The sequence below is a fragment of the Tauraco erythrolophus genome, chromosome 6, assembly GCF_009769465.1.
Source record: "Tauraco erythrolophus isolate bTauEry1 chromosome 6, bTauEry1.pri, whole genome shotgun sequence".
Lineage (NCBI taxonomy): Eukaryota > Metazoa > Chordata > Aves > Musophagiformes > Musophagidae > Tauraco > Tauraco erythrolophus.
In genome coordinates, this window is record NC_141470.1 from 28,579,240 (window position 1) to 28,597,335 (window position 18,096).

Below are 18,096 nucleotides of genomic sequence, written 5' to 3' on the forward strand. Positions count from 1 at the left end.
TCAAGCTTACCTTTTGTAGGGAAATTCTGTTACTTAAAACGTTCATGTTATTTGTAACTTGCTATTAAACAGGCCTATCTATAGCTTAAAAGCAACCGCTTAAAGTGATAATAATTAAGGTAATGGCCTAAAGATAACTACTCCACATAGAGAAAATTTTTCACATAAGCCAACACCATGAATCTTTCCCATTACTTCTGATACTGAGAAGACTTGGAAAACAGATTCTAAAGTAGAATTAAAGGGGCTGCAATTTGTAAATTCTTTCAGGAAGAAAAGGTATTGCTTGCTTTGAGTTACAAATGCTGCCCTTTTACAGGTGTTAAAGTGGAATTTCACTACTCCCCGTGATGAATATATTGAACAGCTAAAACTCAGATGTCAGTTGTGTGGCCAAATGGCTACAGGATGAGATGTTTCATGCAGACTTTCAGCACCACAACAAAGCACTGGCTGTTATGATTGAGGTGAGTTGGATCTGTGGTAGTAGATGACGTTGTATAGAGTTATTCTTTGCTAAGAAAGATTCTGCTTGAATTAAAATCAAATAGGAATTCTCTGAGGAGCCAGGGGTCATTGTTCTGTGAAGTTGAAACTTTAACATATGTAGAAGTAATTTTCAGAGGAATGATGAAGTTGATATTAATACTGTTTCTTGGGAGAAGGGAACTTTTCCTCACTGTAGACTTCTCTTAGAAAGCTGTATCATTTAAAAGTGAGTACTTACAATTCTAGGAATCAACCAGTAAATGTAGACCATCTTATCAGGCATAGGTTTTCCTATTCTCTGTTCTATTCTTGATCAGTGTGTTTCATTTTACACAACTTCCACTTTTTTTCTTTTTTTTTTTTTTTTTTTTTTTTTTTTTTGTCTTTAAGCACTTGGAGAGTGAAAAAGATGGAGTGATCAGCTGCCTGGATCTGATTTAAAATGGCTTACCTTGAGATTCTTTGATACCAACACAAGTGTTTTTGATGAAAGCACTTGAGTACCTTAAATTGCTTTTCAATCTGCTGAGTCAAGAAGAGTATCACCTTACTGAAAATGAAGCATCCTCTTTCATCCCGTATCTTATTCTAAAGGTATAGTTCATTGTGCAGAAACTAACCTTATTTTTCATGAGGAATGCAGCAGGATACCATCAAGCAGTGTAGTATGTTCCTTCCAAATATATTGTGAATGGTGTTGAATCCAGTTAGTGGCCAGTCACAGGTGGTGTTCCCCAGGGCTCAGTATTGGGACTGGTTCTGTTTAGTGTTTTTGTCGGTGATCTGGATGAGAGAATCCAGTGCACCCTCGGTAAATGTGCAGACAACGCCAAATTGGGCGGGAGTGACCTGGTTAAGGGTAGGAGCACTCTGCAAAGGGATCTGGACAGGGTGGGTTGATGGGCCGAGGCCAATTATATGAGGTTCAACAAGGCTAAGTGCTGGGTCTCACATGTGGCTTGTGACAACCCCATGCAATGCTATAGGCTTGGGAAACAGTGGCTGGAAAGCTGCTTGACGGAAAGGACTTGGGGGTATTGGTCAGCAGCCAGCTGAATGATCCAGCAGTGTGGTCAAGAAGGCCAGTAGCATCCTGGCGTATATCAGCAACAGTATGGCCAGCAGGACTAGGGAAGTGATTGTCCCCCTGTACTCAGGTGAGATCACACTTCAAATACTGTGCTCACTTTTGGGCCCCTCACTACAAGACAGACACTGAGGAGCTGGATCCTGCCCAAAGAAAGGCAACAAAACTAGCGCAGCGTCTAGAGTACAAGTCTTATGAGGAGCAGCTGAGGGAACTGGGGTTATTTAGCTTGGAGAAAAGGAGGCTCAGGGGAGACTTCATCACTCTCTACAGCTACCTGAAAGGACGTTGTAGCAAGGTGAGTGTCTGCCTCTTCTCCCAAGTAACAAGTGATAGGACGAGAGGAAACGGCCTCAAGTTGCGCCAAGGGAGATTTGGGTTGGATATTAGGAAAAATTTCTTCACTGAAAATGTTGTTGAGCGTTAGAACAGGCTGCCCAGGAAAGTGGTTGAGTCACCATCCCTGGAGGTCTTTAAGATGTGTAGGCGTGGCACTTAGGGACATGGTTTAGTGGTGGATGTGGTAGCGTTAGGTTGATGGTTGGACTTAATGATCTTAAAGGTCTTTTCCAACCTAAATGATTCTATGATTCTACATTGCATATTTGCCTTTAAAAGCCATTTACCAGAAAGGACTTTTGCGTTGAGCATAATTCTGACTTTCCTAGCATTATTTAGGCTAATCAACAGTATCATGAGACTGTTTAAAATACTCTGTATTTCTTCTCTTTTTTTGACTTTTCCACTAGGTAGGAGAACCAAAAGATGTCATCCGCAAGGATGTGCGTGCCATTCTGAACAGAATGTGTCTCATCTATCCAGCCAGCAAGATGTTCACCTTCATCATGGAGGGGACAAAATCTAAAAACTCAAAACAGCGTGCAGGTGGGAAATGGCATGATGAACCAGGCAATTGCAAAGTACTTGAAATTGCTTTGTTTTGCATCTTGAAAAACCCAGCCTAAAAATTTTTGGTGGAATGTGATATTTGCCTATGTGTAGCATTTTTTGAAAGGCTTCTAAGTGTTCAAGGGATCTTATTTTAAAGTAGTATCATCTTGAGTTTTATTTTTGGTGTCTTTGTACCTTCTTAAGATGAGCAATCTGTTAAATTGCTGTCAGTGTTAAGATTGAACCTCCCTTGAACAGGCTTGTTGTCTTAGTGGAACAGTACTGGGGAGAACAGTGGCAGTACTGTTGTCCAAGTGACTAAGCAAATCAGTTAATGTGATCAAGACTTTGGAAAGAAGTGTCTCTACACTGTACATCTATGTCAACTTTGTTATAGAAATTATTTGTGGTGTGGTGTTTATAGTTCAAACAGCTCTATAGTCATCTTGAGCATACCTCATCCTGATACAACCAGAAAGTTAAATTATATACATAATATAGCATTGCAAGCTTACAGCTGTATAAAACTATCTAGATGTGAAGTTAACCATAACACTGCTCATATATGGTAATGAAAAATGTTTGAAGGGTGTAGGGATGACTGCTGGCTTTTAGATGCTATCTGTGTGAACTAGTCTGAACCTTTAGTTTGCTATTCATCCCATAAATCACCTGGAGTGTATCTATCATCTGCACTGTGATTGACACTTCTCTATAGTGAATGTTCAATTTGTGAAAGCAACACAGAAACTGGGAGTGCTCTCTTCCCAGCAGCTTTTAAACTTGAATGTACACTTGTGGTTTTCTTCCTTTAGAATGCCTGGAAGAGCTCGGATGTCTGGTTGAATCATATGGCATGAATGTATGCCAGCCAACTCCAGGGAAAGCCTTAAAAGAAATGGCAACTCATATTGGTGACAGGGACAACACTGTGCGCAATGCTGCACTGAACACCATTGTGACTGTCTATAATGTTCATGGCGATCAAGTGTTCAAGCTGATTGGAAATGTGAGTGTAACTGGAAATAAGAGTGGTTTGGTTTGGTTTTGGGTTTGTTTTTTTTTTTTCAAATCCTTACACTTTTGTAGGTGATTAGCACTGTTTTGTTTGTGATTGGTCATGGTACATCTTGCTGTTGGTGTCGAGCATTTTGTAATGTTGGAAATAACTTGCTACACCATAGATCATCTTAAAAGTTTATTGGTTAATTCCAGGTTGTGGGATATACAACCTGAGTGTTCATGAATGAAAACTAAGTTGGAAGAAATGAGCAAAACACTTACTTCCATGGGAATTAAATTGTTTATAAAGAGTAACTGGCTTTGTAGTCAACTGTACAGGTAACACTTGTGATTTATGATGATATTTGGATAATATACTTGGCCAAAAAAGACTAGTTGTTGGGGCTCACATCAAGTACTCTCAGCTTTTTTTTTTTTAATGCCTATCTCCAACTGCTTTGCAGTTGAATTCTGGTAGGTTTGGTTTGTTTGCTTTATCTTATTGCACTCCAGTGCTTAAGGTCTGTGTTAGTCCTGTGTTGCTTTGTATTGCTGCTGTTTTGTTCTCTGGAAATCATACTTAGCCATGTCATCTAAAATGCAGTAAAAGTTAAAGGTGGCAAAAATCAGTTTCCAGTCTCCAGCACTGGAGATATCTCAACGCCTGTACTAATTTTTTGTGTTGTGCTACATGTCATAGTACATAACAAGCTATTGGAGGAATATTTTTATGGAGTACAATGAGCAAGGAAGCAAGGCTGGTTGGTTTGTTTGTTTTCTTTCCAACCTCCTGCAATGTTGACATTTAATTCTCATGGAAGTGATCACCAGAGAAAGTGTCACATTAATGTTGCATTTTCTTTAGCATTTTAGATTCCAATCTTACTTTTAACTATTGTTCAGAGTGCAGTCGTCCTCCTCCTCAGTGTTGCATAGTCCACTTTCTTTTAGATTTTTTTGAGGTTAAGAAAAGAACTGTAGCACCTGAACCATTCAGCCCCTTCTAACCATGGCTTTCTGAGCTTCAGTATGGTCCATCTAGTCCAAAAATGTATGGCTTTTCAGGAAGGTTTCCAAATCATAGAGATGCTGGAGAGTACTTTGCACAAAATTGTCACGGCTACTTTTGTTCAAATGTAGTTATTGGTAACTTTTGGTCCTGTAGGTAGCAGATAAATATGATACTTTTCACTGCATGAGTTGGAGTGTTCAGTTGGACTTGCCTTGTGTTCAGGTTGAATTATGGGTACATTGAACAAGTCAACTGTTAGAAGGACCTTGGCTTCTGTGGCAGGGTCCATAGTGTTAAAGCATTGCCTGGGCTCCTAAAAGAGGGTGTAGGAAGGTGAGTGGGGATTTCTTTTTGTTGCTTGTTTTTGGTTTTGTGGTGTTTTGTTTTGTGTGTGTGTTGTGGGTTTTTGTGGTGGTTTTTTTTTTTCAGCAACACAAGCAACAATTATGAAAATATGATAGTATGTTAGTTTGAATTTGAGATGACTTGTTTCTCGGAAGTTATGTGGGCTAGAAATAGCTGTATTGAGCATTACAGCTTGTCAATACATAATTAGCTCCTGAAGTAGCATCTGGCAGTCCAGAGTGACCCCTGTTAGATTGCTGTTAGATGGTAGTGTTGACAGTTCCTACCCTTGGTATTACAGAACTTCAGTCTGCAGTAATATAGTGGTACACCTTCTGTAGGTGACCAAGATTCCTAAAACCCCTACAACTCAAATTGAGTGAAAATTTTGTGTTATAGCTTTCTGAGAAAGACATGAGCATGCTGGAGGAAAGAATAAAATGGTCAGCCAAGAGACCGTCAGCTGCTCCAGTGAGACAGGCAGAGGAGAAACCTCAGCGTACTCAAACATCAGCACTAATGCTAGTATGCTGCGGAAGGGACCAGCTGAGGACATGTCCTCCAAACTCAAGTACGTAATGATGGATTATGGTCTGTAGCCTGCATAGTGTGTGTGCTAATATCATGTCTGGCGATGTTATTTTAGTTCTTGTATCATCATCTTTGCATGTTGTGAAAATTGGCCAAATAATATAAAACAAAATGTCTGAAAGTTGTTTGTTTTTTTTTTTTTTGTCTTGTCTGTCTTGAAATCTTTCTAAATGGTCTTGTGCCTTTTTTCACTGCTTCTCCATGGACAGAATTATGTATCGCACTTATAGGATGTAAGTACTGCCCACTAACTCCTTGGTAGCAAGGCTCTTGTCTCTTTCAGTCTCTGTCATAGTCATTCCTTCTGAGGGTGACAGGTTTACCATGGCCAGTTCTAGGTATTTACAGGTCTCTGACTTAAGAAAAGAAAGAAACCAAAATATGGATTTCTGCCAAGATGACTATAGGTCAAACTGCAGGCAAACCTGACACTTATACATTAGGCAGCTGTTAGAAGTATTGAAAGAACTTCTGATGTGTTACATTGAACTTGGTGTTGATTGGACCCTGTGCTTAACTTGTTAGGGCAGACATACAGCATGGAACTGGATGAGCATGTGTAAATTGTAGAGCCTGGGGCAACAGTACCAGAAAAAAAAAGCTCAGAAACAGTATTGCTTGCGACCTGCTCATTACCTTGGAATAAAAGGCCCTGCTGAGAGCTATGTATTAGAACATTTCCTTGAAAACCTAATACGCAGCACAAGTTATGTGAGACTCTGGGAGCCCTAGGCTCAGATGAGCTTGTTGCTATGTACCTATGCATCCTATCCATCTTTTTTTTTTTTTAAATAAAGCCGCTCATGAACTTTAATGCTATATTCCATTAATGCCACTTTTAAACTGTGCAAGTATGTCTCAAAAAGAACCAGTGTGTACCTACCACAGATGCAGGGAGGGTCATGGTAGGTTATAAGGGGAACTAGGAAGGCAAGTAACTAACAGCCGCTCTTATGGCCTACAAAAGCTTGGTTTACTCATGGCTAGGGGAAAGACAAAGGGGGTTATTACAGGGGGTTTGAATAAAATCAGAACTTCAAAAATCTGTGCTATTCTATTTTGAGAGCTTTGGGGCTACCAGTGGATGCTAGTGCTCTTGCCTCTTGTGTATATATAATAAACACCTCTCTCTTGATTTCTATAGCCAAAATCGCAACATGGGCAGTCACTCTGAGACAGCGCATACAGTTCCACGGGAATTTCAGCTGGATCTAGATGAAATTGAAAATGACAACGGTACTGTCAGATGTGAGATGCCAGCACTTGTACAGCACAAACTAGATGACATCTTTGAGCCGGTCTTGATTCCTGAGCCCAAGTGAGTCTAGTTTTAACTCTAAAGTGAAACCAATAGGGCTACTTAAAAACTATTTCAAGAAGCTGAATTAACCGTGCTAGTTTGTACATTCAGACTTGTTTACATAAGAAGGTAGTGTCAGCTAATTTGGAGACATGTCAAAGTGACTGTTGTACTGTTGTACTGTTCTGGAATCTGGAAAGCAATTATTTGTAATGAAAAACCTGACTTCTACTTACGTGTCTTTATAGGAAAAGGATCTTGAGTTTGAAAATACAGAAATGCACCATCAGTGTTTTGACAAGTAGTGCAATAGATATGTTAAAAGAAGTAATTCCTTCCTTGAGTTTCCCTTGTCTCTAAAACGTCATTGAAATATAGCAGCTCAGTGTAAATTAGAGCTATCTCTCCAAAGAGTACTGAGTCCTGTTTTCTTTGACTGTTTAGAATGCGTGCTGCGTCCCCACACTTCGATGACATGCACAGTAACACAGCTTCTATTATCAACTTTGTCGTATCCCAAGTAGCCAGTGGTGATATAAATACAAGCATCCAGGCTCTGACGCAGGTAAGAGAATTAAGGTAGCAACTAATCACAATGTACTAAACTATTTGTCTGCGAGGGTGATGAGTTGCACTGTGGTGGAGCAATCATGTCGGTGACATGGACTCTGCTCAGAATCTCCCTGATGACAAAACTAAGTGCACAGGGGCCATCTGACTCGCTTTAGCAATAGAATTCCACTTGGATGATGTAAAATAGACTCTTAAACATAGAAGCACTAAGGAAAAAAAACATATCTCAGTTTTTTTTCAGTTATCTGTGCTACAAGTTTGAAAAAGTCAGTTAAGCCAGTGAGACATAACTTTTAAATGTAAACTTGTTTACAGATCCTCAGCAAGAGTTGTCTTGCCTCATAGCTTTTGCATGTTTCTACAGTGGCTTTAACTACTTAGAAGTATTTTAGCCAGAAGACTTCATAAAACAATTAATTCCAGGATCCCATAATGTAACACTTCATGTTTTCATTTGTGTACAGGATAGGATTGCAGCTCTTTAAAAGATAATAATTGGTTGTATTTAGATTATCAATAGATGTTTGCGGCTACTAATTTCAGGTCAAAGCTTAGAATACAGTGCCTTGGCAAATGGATTGGTCAGGGCAAGACCTTTCTTGTAGAAAAGCTTTTAAATTATAGTTATTTTGCACTGTTTGCATTATGTTGACTTACCTTGGGTGTTTTGTTTTTAAATCTTAGATTGATGGAGTTCTCAGACAGGAAGACAAAGCAGAAGCTATGTCTGGCCACATTGACCAATTCCTAATAGCTACCTTTATGCAGCTTCGGCTCATCTACAATACGCACATGGCAGATGAGAAGCTAGACAAAGATGAGATAGTCAAACTTTACAGCTGTATTATTGGGAGCATGATCTCGGTAAGGCTTTGACTTGAAAGTTGAGGTGAAGAGCAAATAATTTCTGTGCAGAAGTCTCAGGAGAATGGAATGTCTGTCTAGAGCTGACTTGCACCTAGGTTATCTTACTATTGAGTCTTATTTATGAAGGTTTGTTGCTACTTATGTGCTCATCAATGTACCTTTTAAGAGGTGGGGAATGAGAAATCAGGGAAGGAGAAAAGGTCTATTTGATGTTTCTACAAAATACAGCCACTCTGACACTTTTATGGAGCTCTGTTTTAATATTCCTTACCTTTTGAGTGCTTAGTTGATGGCCTAAGTATTTCAGAAGTCACTTGGTAGAAATAACTTTTAGTTGCATTTTTATTGTTGAATGTTGAGGGGAAATGTCAAATGATTTGACCGTGTAGTCTAGAGAAATCCCTATATTAAAGCATTGCGCGCAGGGGAAATTTCTAATATTGTCTACATTTTGTAGCTATTTCAGATAGAGAGTCTGGCTCGAGAGGCCTCTACTGGTGTGCTGAAGGACCTAATACACGGTCTTATTACATTAATGCTGGATCCTCGGGTTGAAGACCTTGAGGATGGTGAGCAGGTCATCCGATCAGTCAACATCTTGATACTGAAAGTTCTCGAAAAGTCTGACCAGACCAACATCTTGAGGTACGTAATGAAAATTGCACAATTACTGTTTCTCTTCACCCATTCTTGTGTGTTCATTGAATGGCCGAGTTTGTTCATTAGTCATTCTCTAAGCAAAGAACGCTGTCTGTAAAATCATTCAGCTGGCTAATGAGGAATTGTCACTGATTGTCAGTGGTGATCAGAATTTGACTGTACAATCTGCACAGCTGGAGGCAGGCTAAATGAACCAGCTTAGTATGATTCTATATGCTTGGTAGTTCCGCAGACTGCCTCTTAAACTCTTGTAGTGTACTAGAAAGAAAGAAAGAGCTGTTACGCCATGTGACATAAACTGCTGGACTAACCCCAGTCTCTGGTGTGGTATTTTGTGGAGAGTTAGCATCTTTTTTGTGTTTAGCACTTTTCCTGTGTGTAACCATTATAAATATATTCCTTCTAGTGCTCTGCTTGTTTCGCTCCAAGACAGTCTGCTAGCAACAACCAACTCTCTTAAGTTTTCAGAACTTGTCATGAAGGTGAGCCTATAGTAGAGGTTTTGAACTTACTTGGTTTATCTGAATCAACTTACCTGAAAGAACAGATACATTTAAAAAAAAATGGTGATTCTAACTGGAAATATTTCTTACAACTCTTATAATTTTAATCTTATAATTAGATGTTACATATCGTGACTTCATGTATACCAGGAGGAAGCTTAACACCTGCTAATAGTTTACAGAAGCTTGTTGGTACTGCTGCAGACTCTGTACAGAGCTGTGCAGTCACCTGCTGAGCTTATTTGCTTAGGCGCAGCACTGTACTATGGATTCAAACAGTCCTAGGCTGCAGCTGGCTTGTATCTTGCCACCTCTGAGGACAGGGAGACTGAATATGCAAACATCTGCATTTAAAGCATGGCTTGATCTTTTTTTATAATGCAACACCCTTCTGTAACTGGCATGATTTAGAAACAACTTAAGCATTTTTAATGAGGTTAAACCTAAAGAACTCGTCTTGTGTGGGGGTGTACATAGCATATATGCTTTTTCTGCTGAAACTTCTTCACACAATGGATTCAGTCTCCTGTTATTGGTAGGGAAGTCAGCACTACTTTTATGCATCAGCCCTAAAGAAGGATCTGGATACAGTACAGCTAGTTACAAAGAGAAGCTATGTGCGAGTGCAGATACAACTTGAGCAGACAGACATGGTGTATGTCTGTCTGTGGTAGCAGAGTGAAATGACTCAATGATAGTTTTGTGTAATCTCTCCTTACATAATTAAGTAAGGAGAGATTCTTCCTTGAGTTGTCTTGCTTTAAGTCAGCCTCTTGTTCTAGTGTCTGTGGAGAATGATGCGTCTTCTTCCGGAAACCATTAATAGCATCAATTTGGATCGGCTTCTACTGGATATCCACATTTTCATGAAGGTCTTTCCCAAAGAGAAGCTGAAGCAATGTGAGAGTGAGTTTCCTATAAAAACACTGAAGACTCTGCTTCACACCCTGTGCAAGCTGAAAGGGCCCAAGGTCAGAGCAGTCACTGGTCATGTACTTTTAAATTGGATGTTCGTGTAGTCTCTAAAGCTTTTCCCTCATTTGTTTGGTGTTTTTTTTTTTTCCTCCTTTTAGATCTTGGATCATTTAACAATGATAGAGAACAAAAATGAGTCTGAACTGGAGGCTTACCTATGTAGAGTAATGAAACACTCTATGGACCAGACCGGAAGCAAAGCTGATAAGGATACAGAAAAAGGGGCTTCTTGCATAGTAAGTAATGTAAATGTGTTGATGGGGCAGGGAACGTAAAACAATTTATTTAAGAAACAAGCCTTATTTTGTGATTGTGGAACATGAAGTAGTAATAGTAGCAATTGCCTTTCCGACATGCAGCTAGTGTTGGAAATACTCTTCTAGTTTCACTTTTATGGCTGTTTTGGGACTTTACAGTGTGTTTGTGTTATTACCTGAATATTCTGTGGATATCCCAGGATGAAGTGCTGTCCAGGACGTTCGAGTGTGCGGGATAGGTTTTATGCTGCCTGCTACTGCATTTAATCTACTAAAAGTTAACCATACCCACAACAGGTTTTAAACACTGGCTTCTCAGGAGGAGTCCTACAGCTTATGTCCTTGCTCTCACACTGTGTAAACAGTGACTGTGTAAAACTCTAATTGCTTCAAGGTTTTCTTCATCTTGGAAGCTCTATCCAGCTAGCAGGTCTGAGGGCATTTTTTTATTCATTTTGTTTTAGAAGTCTGCTTTTATTTATTTATTTAGGAGGAAAAGGCTTCGAAGGCCAAAGTTAATGATATTTTGGCAGACATATTTAAGAAGATTGGTTCCAAGGAGAAAACTAAGGAGGTAAGGGTTTCCTTCCTGCAAGGAAAAGGGCATGATACATTAGAATGGTGTATGCAGCAGTTGTAGTAATGCACAGAAACTCTTCCCTCCCAGGGTCTAGCAGAGCTGTATGAATACAAAAAGAAATATTCTGATGCAGACATTGAGCCTTTCCTGAAGAACTCCTCTCAGCTCTTCCAGAGCTATGTGGCAAGAGGTCTCCGACTGATAGAAACAGAACGGGAAGGGAAAGGACGCATTGCTACTTCTACAGGTACATGTTATAGCAAAACCAACTGATTTATGAGAAGCAGAGAGACAAAGAGAGCAGTTACATATCCTCTGGTAGAAACTAGTATTTGCAGACGTTGATGGATTTCCAAAGCAAGTCACGTGTTTTCTTGGCGCTTGTGTTGCTTCATGAAGCACAATTTGCAGGGGCTATGCAAGTTGGTAAACAAGTTCTAACTCATATCTTGTAGTGTGAACATTAGCCTATGCTACATGTCTCTGGTATCAAGAATTGTTTCTGTGAAGTATACAGCTGGTTTATAACAACAGCAGCAGCTGTCAGGCTTTCGTTTTACCTTTTGGTTACTAAAATGGTACAGGAGGTTTTTTGATAGATTATTGTTTACTGTGGAATCGAAATGTTTATTTTAAATAACTTGATCTGTTTCTGTAGTCGTCTTTGTGACGAGTCCTTTCCAACAAATTGGCTTTTTAATTGGATAGATTACTGTAAAACATTTAGTTTGTTAGTGAGTCTTTTCATTTGCAGATAAGCACAAACGAGTATTTAATGCAATATTAGAGATGAAATGTGACAAATAGTTAGCTGACAGTAAAAACTGATATACAGTCTGGCAAAGTACCTTTTAACTTTGATTTATTTCACAGTGTCCTTTGAGACTTTAGCCTTTTCTACTGTTGTTCCTTCTCCTAACCCTGTATTGTAAATTACTTTGGTAAGATGATGTCAGTTTCTTTCAGAACCTCCTATGTGTATCTGACTAGACAGGACAGAAAGTTCTGCCTTTCATCCTAGAAATCTGTACAACCAAGAAATGTTAGTTCAACAGTTAGAGATTTCAAAACAGAATTTACATGCCCCAATTTTGTCCTTTTTTTCTTTTCCACTCTCTAACTATAATAGTGTAGTAAATTATATTGTCCCATCTTGCAACTGTGCTTTATTTGGACCAAAGTATAAATGCTTAATTCTCCTTTTATCTATTTTAAATACCCTTGCAGCAACTTGCATTCATTTCAAAATAGGAAGTTTTTTTCATAAAGTAAAATCCTTTCCTAGTCATTTGGTAGGGGAGCTTTAAAATCTTTGCTACATGCCTTCCAGAAATCACTATTTCAAGTTGAATTGGAAGAAGCAGAAGCTTGAAGTTACTTGAAGAGGTAAAGAGGGGTTAGATCAGTGATGAGGCTTGCTGAGGAGTTCTGCTGAACTTAGAAAAGAACAGAGGACTCCAAATATTTCCCATCCTGCCAATTTCTCTCTGTTGGACATCAGCAACTTCCTCTCCCTTCACAGTTGTCTTCAGCTGTCAGCTTCAGTGCTATGTCTGGAGCTGCTCTGCTGCTGCTTCTTAAATGTCTCAATTTCTTCTCTAGGTTTCCAGTTGTCACTCTTGCAAGGAAATTAAGGGGCAGATATGCCTATACTAGCAAATGCAAATAGCTTGGTAGTTTATAGGTTGGTTGATGTTTCATCCATTGCATCTTATTTCAAGGAACTGACTAAGACACACCTTTTTGATGTTTTTAATCTTTTTCACTCTTTTTTTTTTTCCTCCCTTCTTCTTCTCATCCTCCAGGAATTTCTCCTCAAATGGAAGGAACATGTGTTTCTGCACCTACCCACACTGTATCTTCATCTATAGGAAACACAGATGAAGAGGAAGTGGAGCCTTCAGTTTACTTGGAAAGATTAAAAATCCTCAGGCAGCGTTGTGGCCTTGACAAAGCAAAGGTATTATACTTGACAACATTTGTAAATCCCCAGGGGAGGCGATTAATTTGCACTTTAAGAATTCAAAGACAGGTTCTCCAAAGGCAAATTCCAATCAGAACTGATGATCTTTCATTATACTGCATGTCCTAGTTGTTCACTGTGTGTCACCATGCCTCGTATAAATGGCTTTAAACTCATTATTTGGTCAATTAGGCTTGTGTTTCAGTCCGCTTTGTTTGCAGCGCTGGTGTACATGCAGGTTGTTTCTACGGCACTGTAGTTGGGTACCTTCCCTTGCCACATAGATGAGTCTCAGAAAGGTTCAAATAACTTAACTCCTGTTCTCTAAAGGTTAACGTATATTGGCCTCTGTTAGAATTGAATGATATGAAATTCTAGATCTTTCTGCTTTGAAACAACTGTTAGAGCTGAATGAAAGACTTTGAATGACGTTTTATGTATTTTTGGGTGTATGGATACTGAGGCACAGAAATGCTGAATGAGCTTAGTACTGGAAACCTGCGGGCCAAAATTTCTAACAGTCCAATATCTGTGTGTTAGGAATCTAATGCCGATTACCAAAGTTTGCACTCAGCCACATGAGAAGTGATGTTTGCTCTAGGAATAGTTATCCAGGCACACCACTGTTTTAACCTTTAACACATAACTTGCATATCAGCTCACAGTTCTGAGGAGGGGAAATGTTTCTGAGATGATAGTAACAAGGTATTTAACACAGATCAAAGTATCGTATTGGTAAAAGAACAGTGAATTGACACTGTAAGGGTCACTTGACAGTGTGGATCTTGCCAATCAATCCAAGTTTCCTCTTCTCATTCCTCCAGAAAACTCATTGGCTGTTGATGCTGCACATAGGCATGGACTTTCCTCTTGTGGTGTTAGATTTCAGGCTGTTCAAGACTACAGCAGGCCATCTCAGTAAAACACTGGTCTGCCGTGGATTTTTGATCTTTAAGTACTGCAGTTCCTTTGTGTCCCTACTGACATCAAGCTAAACATGAACTACTTAAATGATAGGAATTTAGCATTGTAGTTAGCTTTGCATAGTTCTGACTTTGATGGCAACTGACTTTATCACTCCAGATCTCCTGTGTTGTATTGCTCCTTCCCTTTCCTCTTTTTAATGTTTCTTGTGAAGATGAAAAGCTGTTGATTATGGTTTGTACTCCTTATGTCTTTTGCCACTACCTGGCTTAACACTCCACTTTCCTTCCCCATAGAAGGAAGACAGACCACCTCTGACGTCTCTGCTCTCTAAACCAACAGTCCCTACAGTTGCATCCTCTACAGATATGCTTCACAGTAAGCTCTCCCAGCTCCGTGAGTCACGGGAGCAGTACCAACATCTGGATCTGGACTCCAATCAGACTCATTCTTCTGGCATTGGAACTACCCTGGCTTCACCCTCTTCTGCAGCAGCTAATATTGATGACTTGAAAAAAAGATTGGAGAGAATAAAAAGCAGTCGCAAATAAAGATGCGAGAGAAACAGCATCACTGTTGCTTGGGCTGTCTTCAGCTTTAGTTTACTAAACTAGAAGTCTTCATAGTTAAATGGCCTCATTTAGGCCTAATGTATACAAACTGGTTTATGTATAATACAGTGGATTTTGGGGGGGTTGAGTCATTGTGGCACAAGTATTTGTACATACTCTGCTTCTCAGTGAGCATCTCTTTGACAATAGAAGGCTGTCTGTGTATTAGTTTTAGTGTACAGACCTGTAAACAACCATCCTCTTGCTCAGACTAGTTTCTCATAACTTGTTTTTTTTATTTGTAAAATTGTCTTTAAGATCTTTTCCTAGTTCTTAACTCTTAGAAGATCTCTAGTGATTTCACTTTTAATTTTGTGAATTCTTCTCCATGTAATCCTTGAACTGTTGATTCTGTATGGACACATGGCATGAAGTAACTAATTTAAGTGTCTTTTGTAAATAAAGTTTGCATTAACTATACCAGCCTCTGTAGGAACAGCAGTGACTGCTGGTTACAGAAGTCACTTTATGTTTCCAAACGTTAGTGACTGGGCATCTAGAAACTGAACTTAGCTATTCTTGACATGAACCTTGGGGTTTGGCTATATTATAAGAAAGATGAGTGAATATATGCTATCTGTTGGTGCAATCCTAAGACTTTGCACTCTTCCTTCTATGAGCAGTAGTGCATTTCTCATATAGTTGCCTTTCATTTTAGCATATGTTTCCGTAACTTCAGAGTAGGTTGAGAATGTTTAGTTTGCTGAAGTGCTTATTTTAAATTATCTAGTCTTTGTGATGCCTCTACTCAGGTTTAGCATAGTCCCATCTGTACCAGTGCTTTCTTTGAGGGAGTCTGCTGCTGTTGATACGGAATAGATTAGCATCATTTGATTAAGCAGTTTTCCTCGTGCAGGTAGACCCCACCACCACATTCTTTTTGCTCTTAAGCATCTGACGTCAGCAAACTCTGCTGTTTTGTGTAACTAAGACACCTGGTAGTGGTAGTCCGTGAAAGCTGTAGCCACTGCTTTTTTTATGTAAGACTGTCTTCTGATTAGCCTTTTTCAGAAGCTACAAGTATGAAGATTAAGACATACACTATGTAGCCTTTCTAACTCTTTCATATCTTTAGAGAGGTGATGTGTTTTCACCTTACTACTGCACTTCCATGTGAGAGCTGGTTGTGAAGCAAAAATTGCACGTCTGTTCCATAGCTAGAACTGTTATTGGAGAGAGTTGGACAAGCAGGCTTAAAATAGCACATTTGGGCTCTGGTTTTTAATCTCTTCCACGTAACTGCTGCTTTTGTTGTTTGCTTTGTGGACCAGCAGCCTCTGCATTAAGGCTGTTACTGAAACTATCTTGCCTGATTACAGTAAAAATGTGGCTTTAAATTAGTACCTGTACAACAGATCTATGCCAGAGCTTCTGCAAATGACTGAAATCTTCCTTTTACAGGACCCCGAGGCTGGGGTTGCAGTTGACGTAATACTGCTTGGTGCTTATGATGAGTTTGTACACTGTGACAGCAGATGACTTGTGAGCGTTCTCCATCCTGTGTTAATTGACATGATGCCACTCACTGCTCCACCACCTCAATTTCCTGGTTGCAGTCTCCTCTCTTAACCTGAAGTGGGTGTGCACTTTCTTGTAGAACAGGTCTATATGACAAGTGACGGTTTGACCCTTATTTGGTAAGTGCTGAGTTTTTGTGCATTTAAACTGAGGCTGTTTGTGAATGGTTTGTGTTGGCTGGCACTAGAGTTACTGCCACTACCTCTCAATTACCAGCTGCTTTCTGAAACTTACTGACTTTTAAATTAATCCATATGTTTCTTTACCATACCCAGCATATGTTCGGAAGGGCTATTTGTTAATTAGCTCAGGATGTTAAAACAGCAATGTCTGCAAACCTGCATACAACTATTTTAAATTTGAAGCTGAATTGGAGGTGAAGTACAGGAATAATTGAGTAGCAGAAGATAAGTTGCTTACTATGAATGAGATTTTGCCCTATGTCTCTGTAGTGTTTGGTTGGACTTGATATCCTGGGAGTTCTGAGCTACAACTTGTGTGCATAAATTAATAAAGCCTAATCTTTAGCCCAGACAATATCTAAATAACATTAAACTGAATTTTAAAAATGATTCCTCTGTATTGTTTGTACCAAGTCAGCATTAACAGTGACTTACTCCAGAAACTCTGTGCTCCTGGTGCCCCTCTTAGATAGGCAGTTTCTCACAGATATTAGGTAGCAGTGAAAGGGTAAGGCTAAAAATTTAAACATCAGAAGGGCTAAACGTTCTTGATGTTCGATGACTGTGGTTATCAATGACTTTAAACAGTTGTGGAACTTGAGCTCTTGAGGTTTTTCCCTTCAGATTTCTTTTAGAGGTTGTTCTTAATGTTTTGGGCAATCAGATGGGGCTGTCTTCAAGTTGATTCCCAGATGAGCCATCTTCAAGGAGATGGCCAAAGAGTAATTGATCAATAACTTTGTTTATATCAACTAATTTCAGATAGTTATCTCTCCTGTCACTATTTCAACGCAGTCACTCTGCTTCTTAATATTCTGTATGAAGCACAACAAGACTTTACTGTTGCCTGTTTCCGTGGCTTGATAGCACTGTGAATGAGGAGTTTGGGAATATGGTGTCATAGGGAGCAAGGACAGTTTCTAAATCCCATGATTACTTTAAGAGAAAACTGAGCTGAACAAATTGGCTAGTCAAGAATACGTGTTTACTCCTGTACTGCTGGGTCCTCAGTGGTGCACAAATTGCTGCTGAAGTTCATGAAAGAACTGAAGCTTCTTTTGGAGGTGATCCCTAAACAGACTTTAATAAAACAACCAAACAGATATAGTGCAGCACGCTTCCATTGGAGGCTCTTTTGACAATGAGTGTGCACAAACTGCTTCCTTCTGAATCTCGCTATGGAGGTAGAAAATACACTTTGAGGACCGAGCACCATCTGCCCGGTAGAAAGTTACCGCCATACAGTAATGGAAGCGCTACTAAATGCGTTCAAGCCCTTCTTCCTCTGAGGACGAATTGCATACAGCTGGCATCTGTAACTTCTGAAGATGCTAACCTTGCGAACAGTGATGCTGATATTTGCTGTCTGCTGTTGTGGCTGAGAACAATGACTGTCTTATCAAAATGGGTTATAGTGACTTTACTTTTGACACTGGTGTTGGTGTTTTGTATCGTGCGCAGTTACTGTAGGGTGGTTGTCTCCAGCCAGATTATCTTGGCTCAATTTCTTGAACAAAATGAGTTATCTTGAAGGGAGGTAATGGACAGTGCCTGAGGGCACATTGTGCTTACTGTGACTAACTTACTGTGACTAAAGCCATCATCTGTGGTCTAAAATCTAGCTGATAGAAGGGAGGAAAATTTGTCTGAAGCACAACAGGTAATTAGCAGTACAACTAGTACCATTCTGTTGGTACTCCTAGCTACAGCGATGGCTTAAAGTGCAACTAAACGTGAACAAAAGGAAGAAGATGGGTTTGAGAAGT

The 18,096-nt window shown here is 39.5% G+C and overlaps 1 protein-coding gene and 1 non-coding gene across 2 annotated transcripts in view; both read left to right on the forward strand.

Moving 5' to 3' along the window:
* CKAP5 (cytoskeleton associated protein 5) overlaps window positions 1–15,003 on the forward strand; it is a 54,915-nt gene extending 39,912 nt beyond the window's left edge. Inside the window, 21 exon segments of the mRNA XM_086613596.1 lie at window positions 320–381; window positions 383–467; window positions 880–922; window positions 925–971; window positions 973–1,083; window positions 2,326–2,461; window positions 3,283–3,476; window positions 5,226–5,328; window positions 5,331–5,397; window positions 5,627–5,650; window positions 6,562–6,735; window positions 7,162–7,282; window positions 7,975–8,154; window positions 8,615–8,802; window positions 9,224–9,299; window positions 10,103–10,291; window positions 10,394–10,531; window positions 11,043–11,126; window positions 11,220–11,379; window positions 12,938–13,092; window positions 14,316–15,003. Of these exon segments, the coding sequence (XP_086469722.1) occupies window positions 320–381; window positions 383–467; window positions 880–922; window positions 925–971; window positions 973–1,083; window positions 2,326–2,461; window positions 3,283–3,476; window positions 5,226–5,328; window positions 5,331–5,397; window positions 5,627–5,650; window positions 6,562–6,735; window positions 7,162–7,282; window positions 7,975–8,154; window positions 8,615–8,802; window positions 9,224–9,299; window positions 10,103–10,291; window positions 10,394–10,531; window positions 11,043–11,126; window positions 11,220–11,379; window positions 12,938–13,092; window positions 14,316–14,570 (2,592 nt within the window). The 3' untranslated portion in view covers window positions 14,571–15,003.
* LOC147528590 (small nucleolar RNA SNORD67) lies at window positions 7,332–7,441 on the forward strand. Its single transcript, XR_015222242.1, has one exon. It is a non-coding gene; the product is annotated as a small nucleolar RNA SNORD67 (small nucleolar RNA).
* Window positions 15,004–18,096: the final 3,093 nt, after the last annotated feature.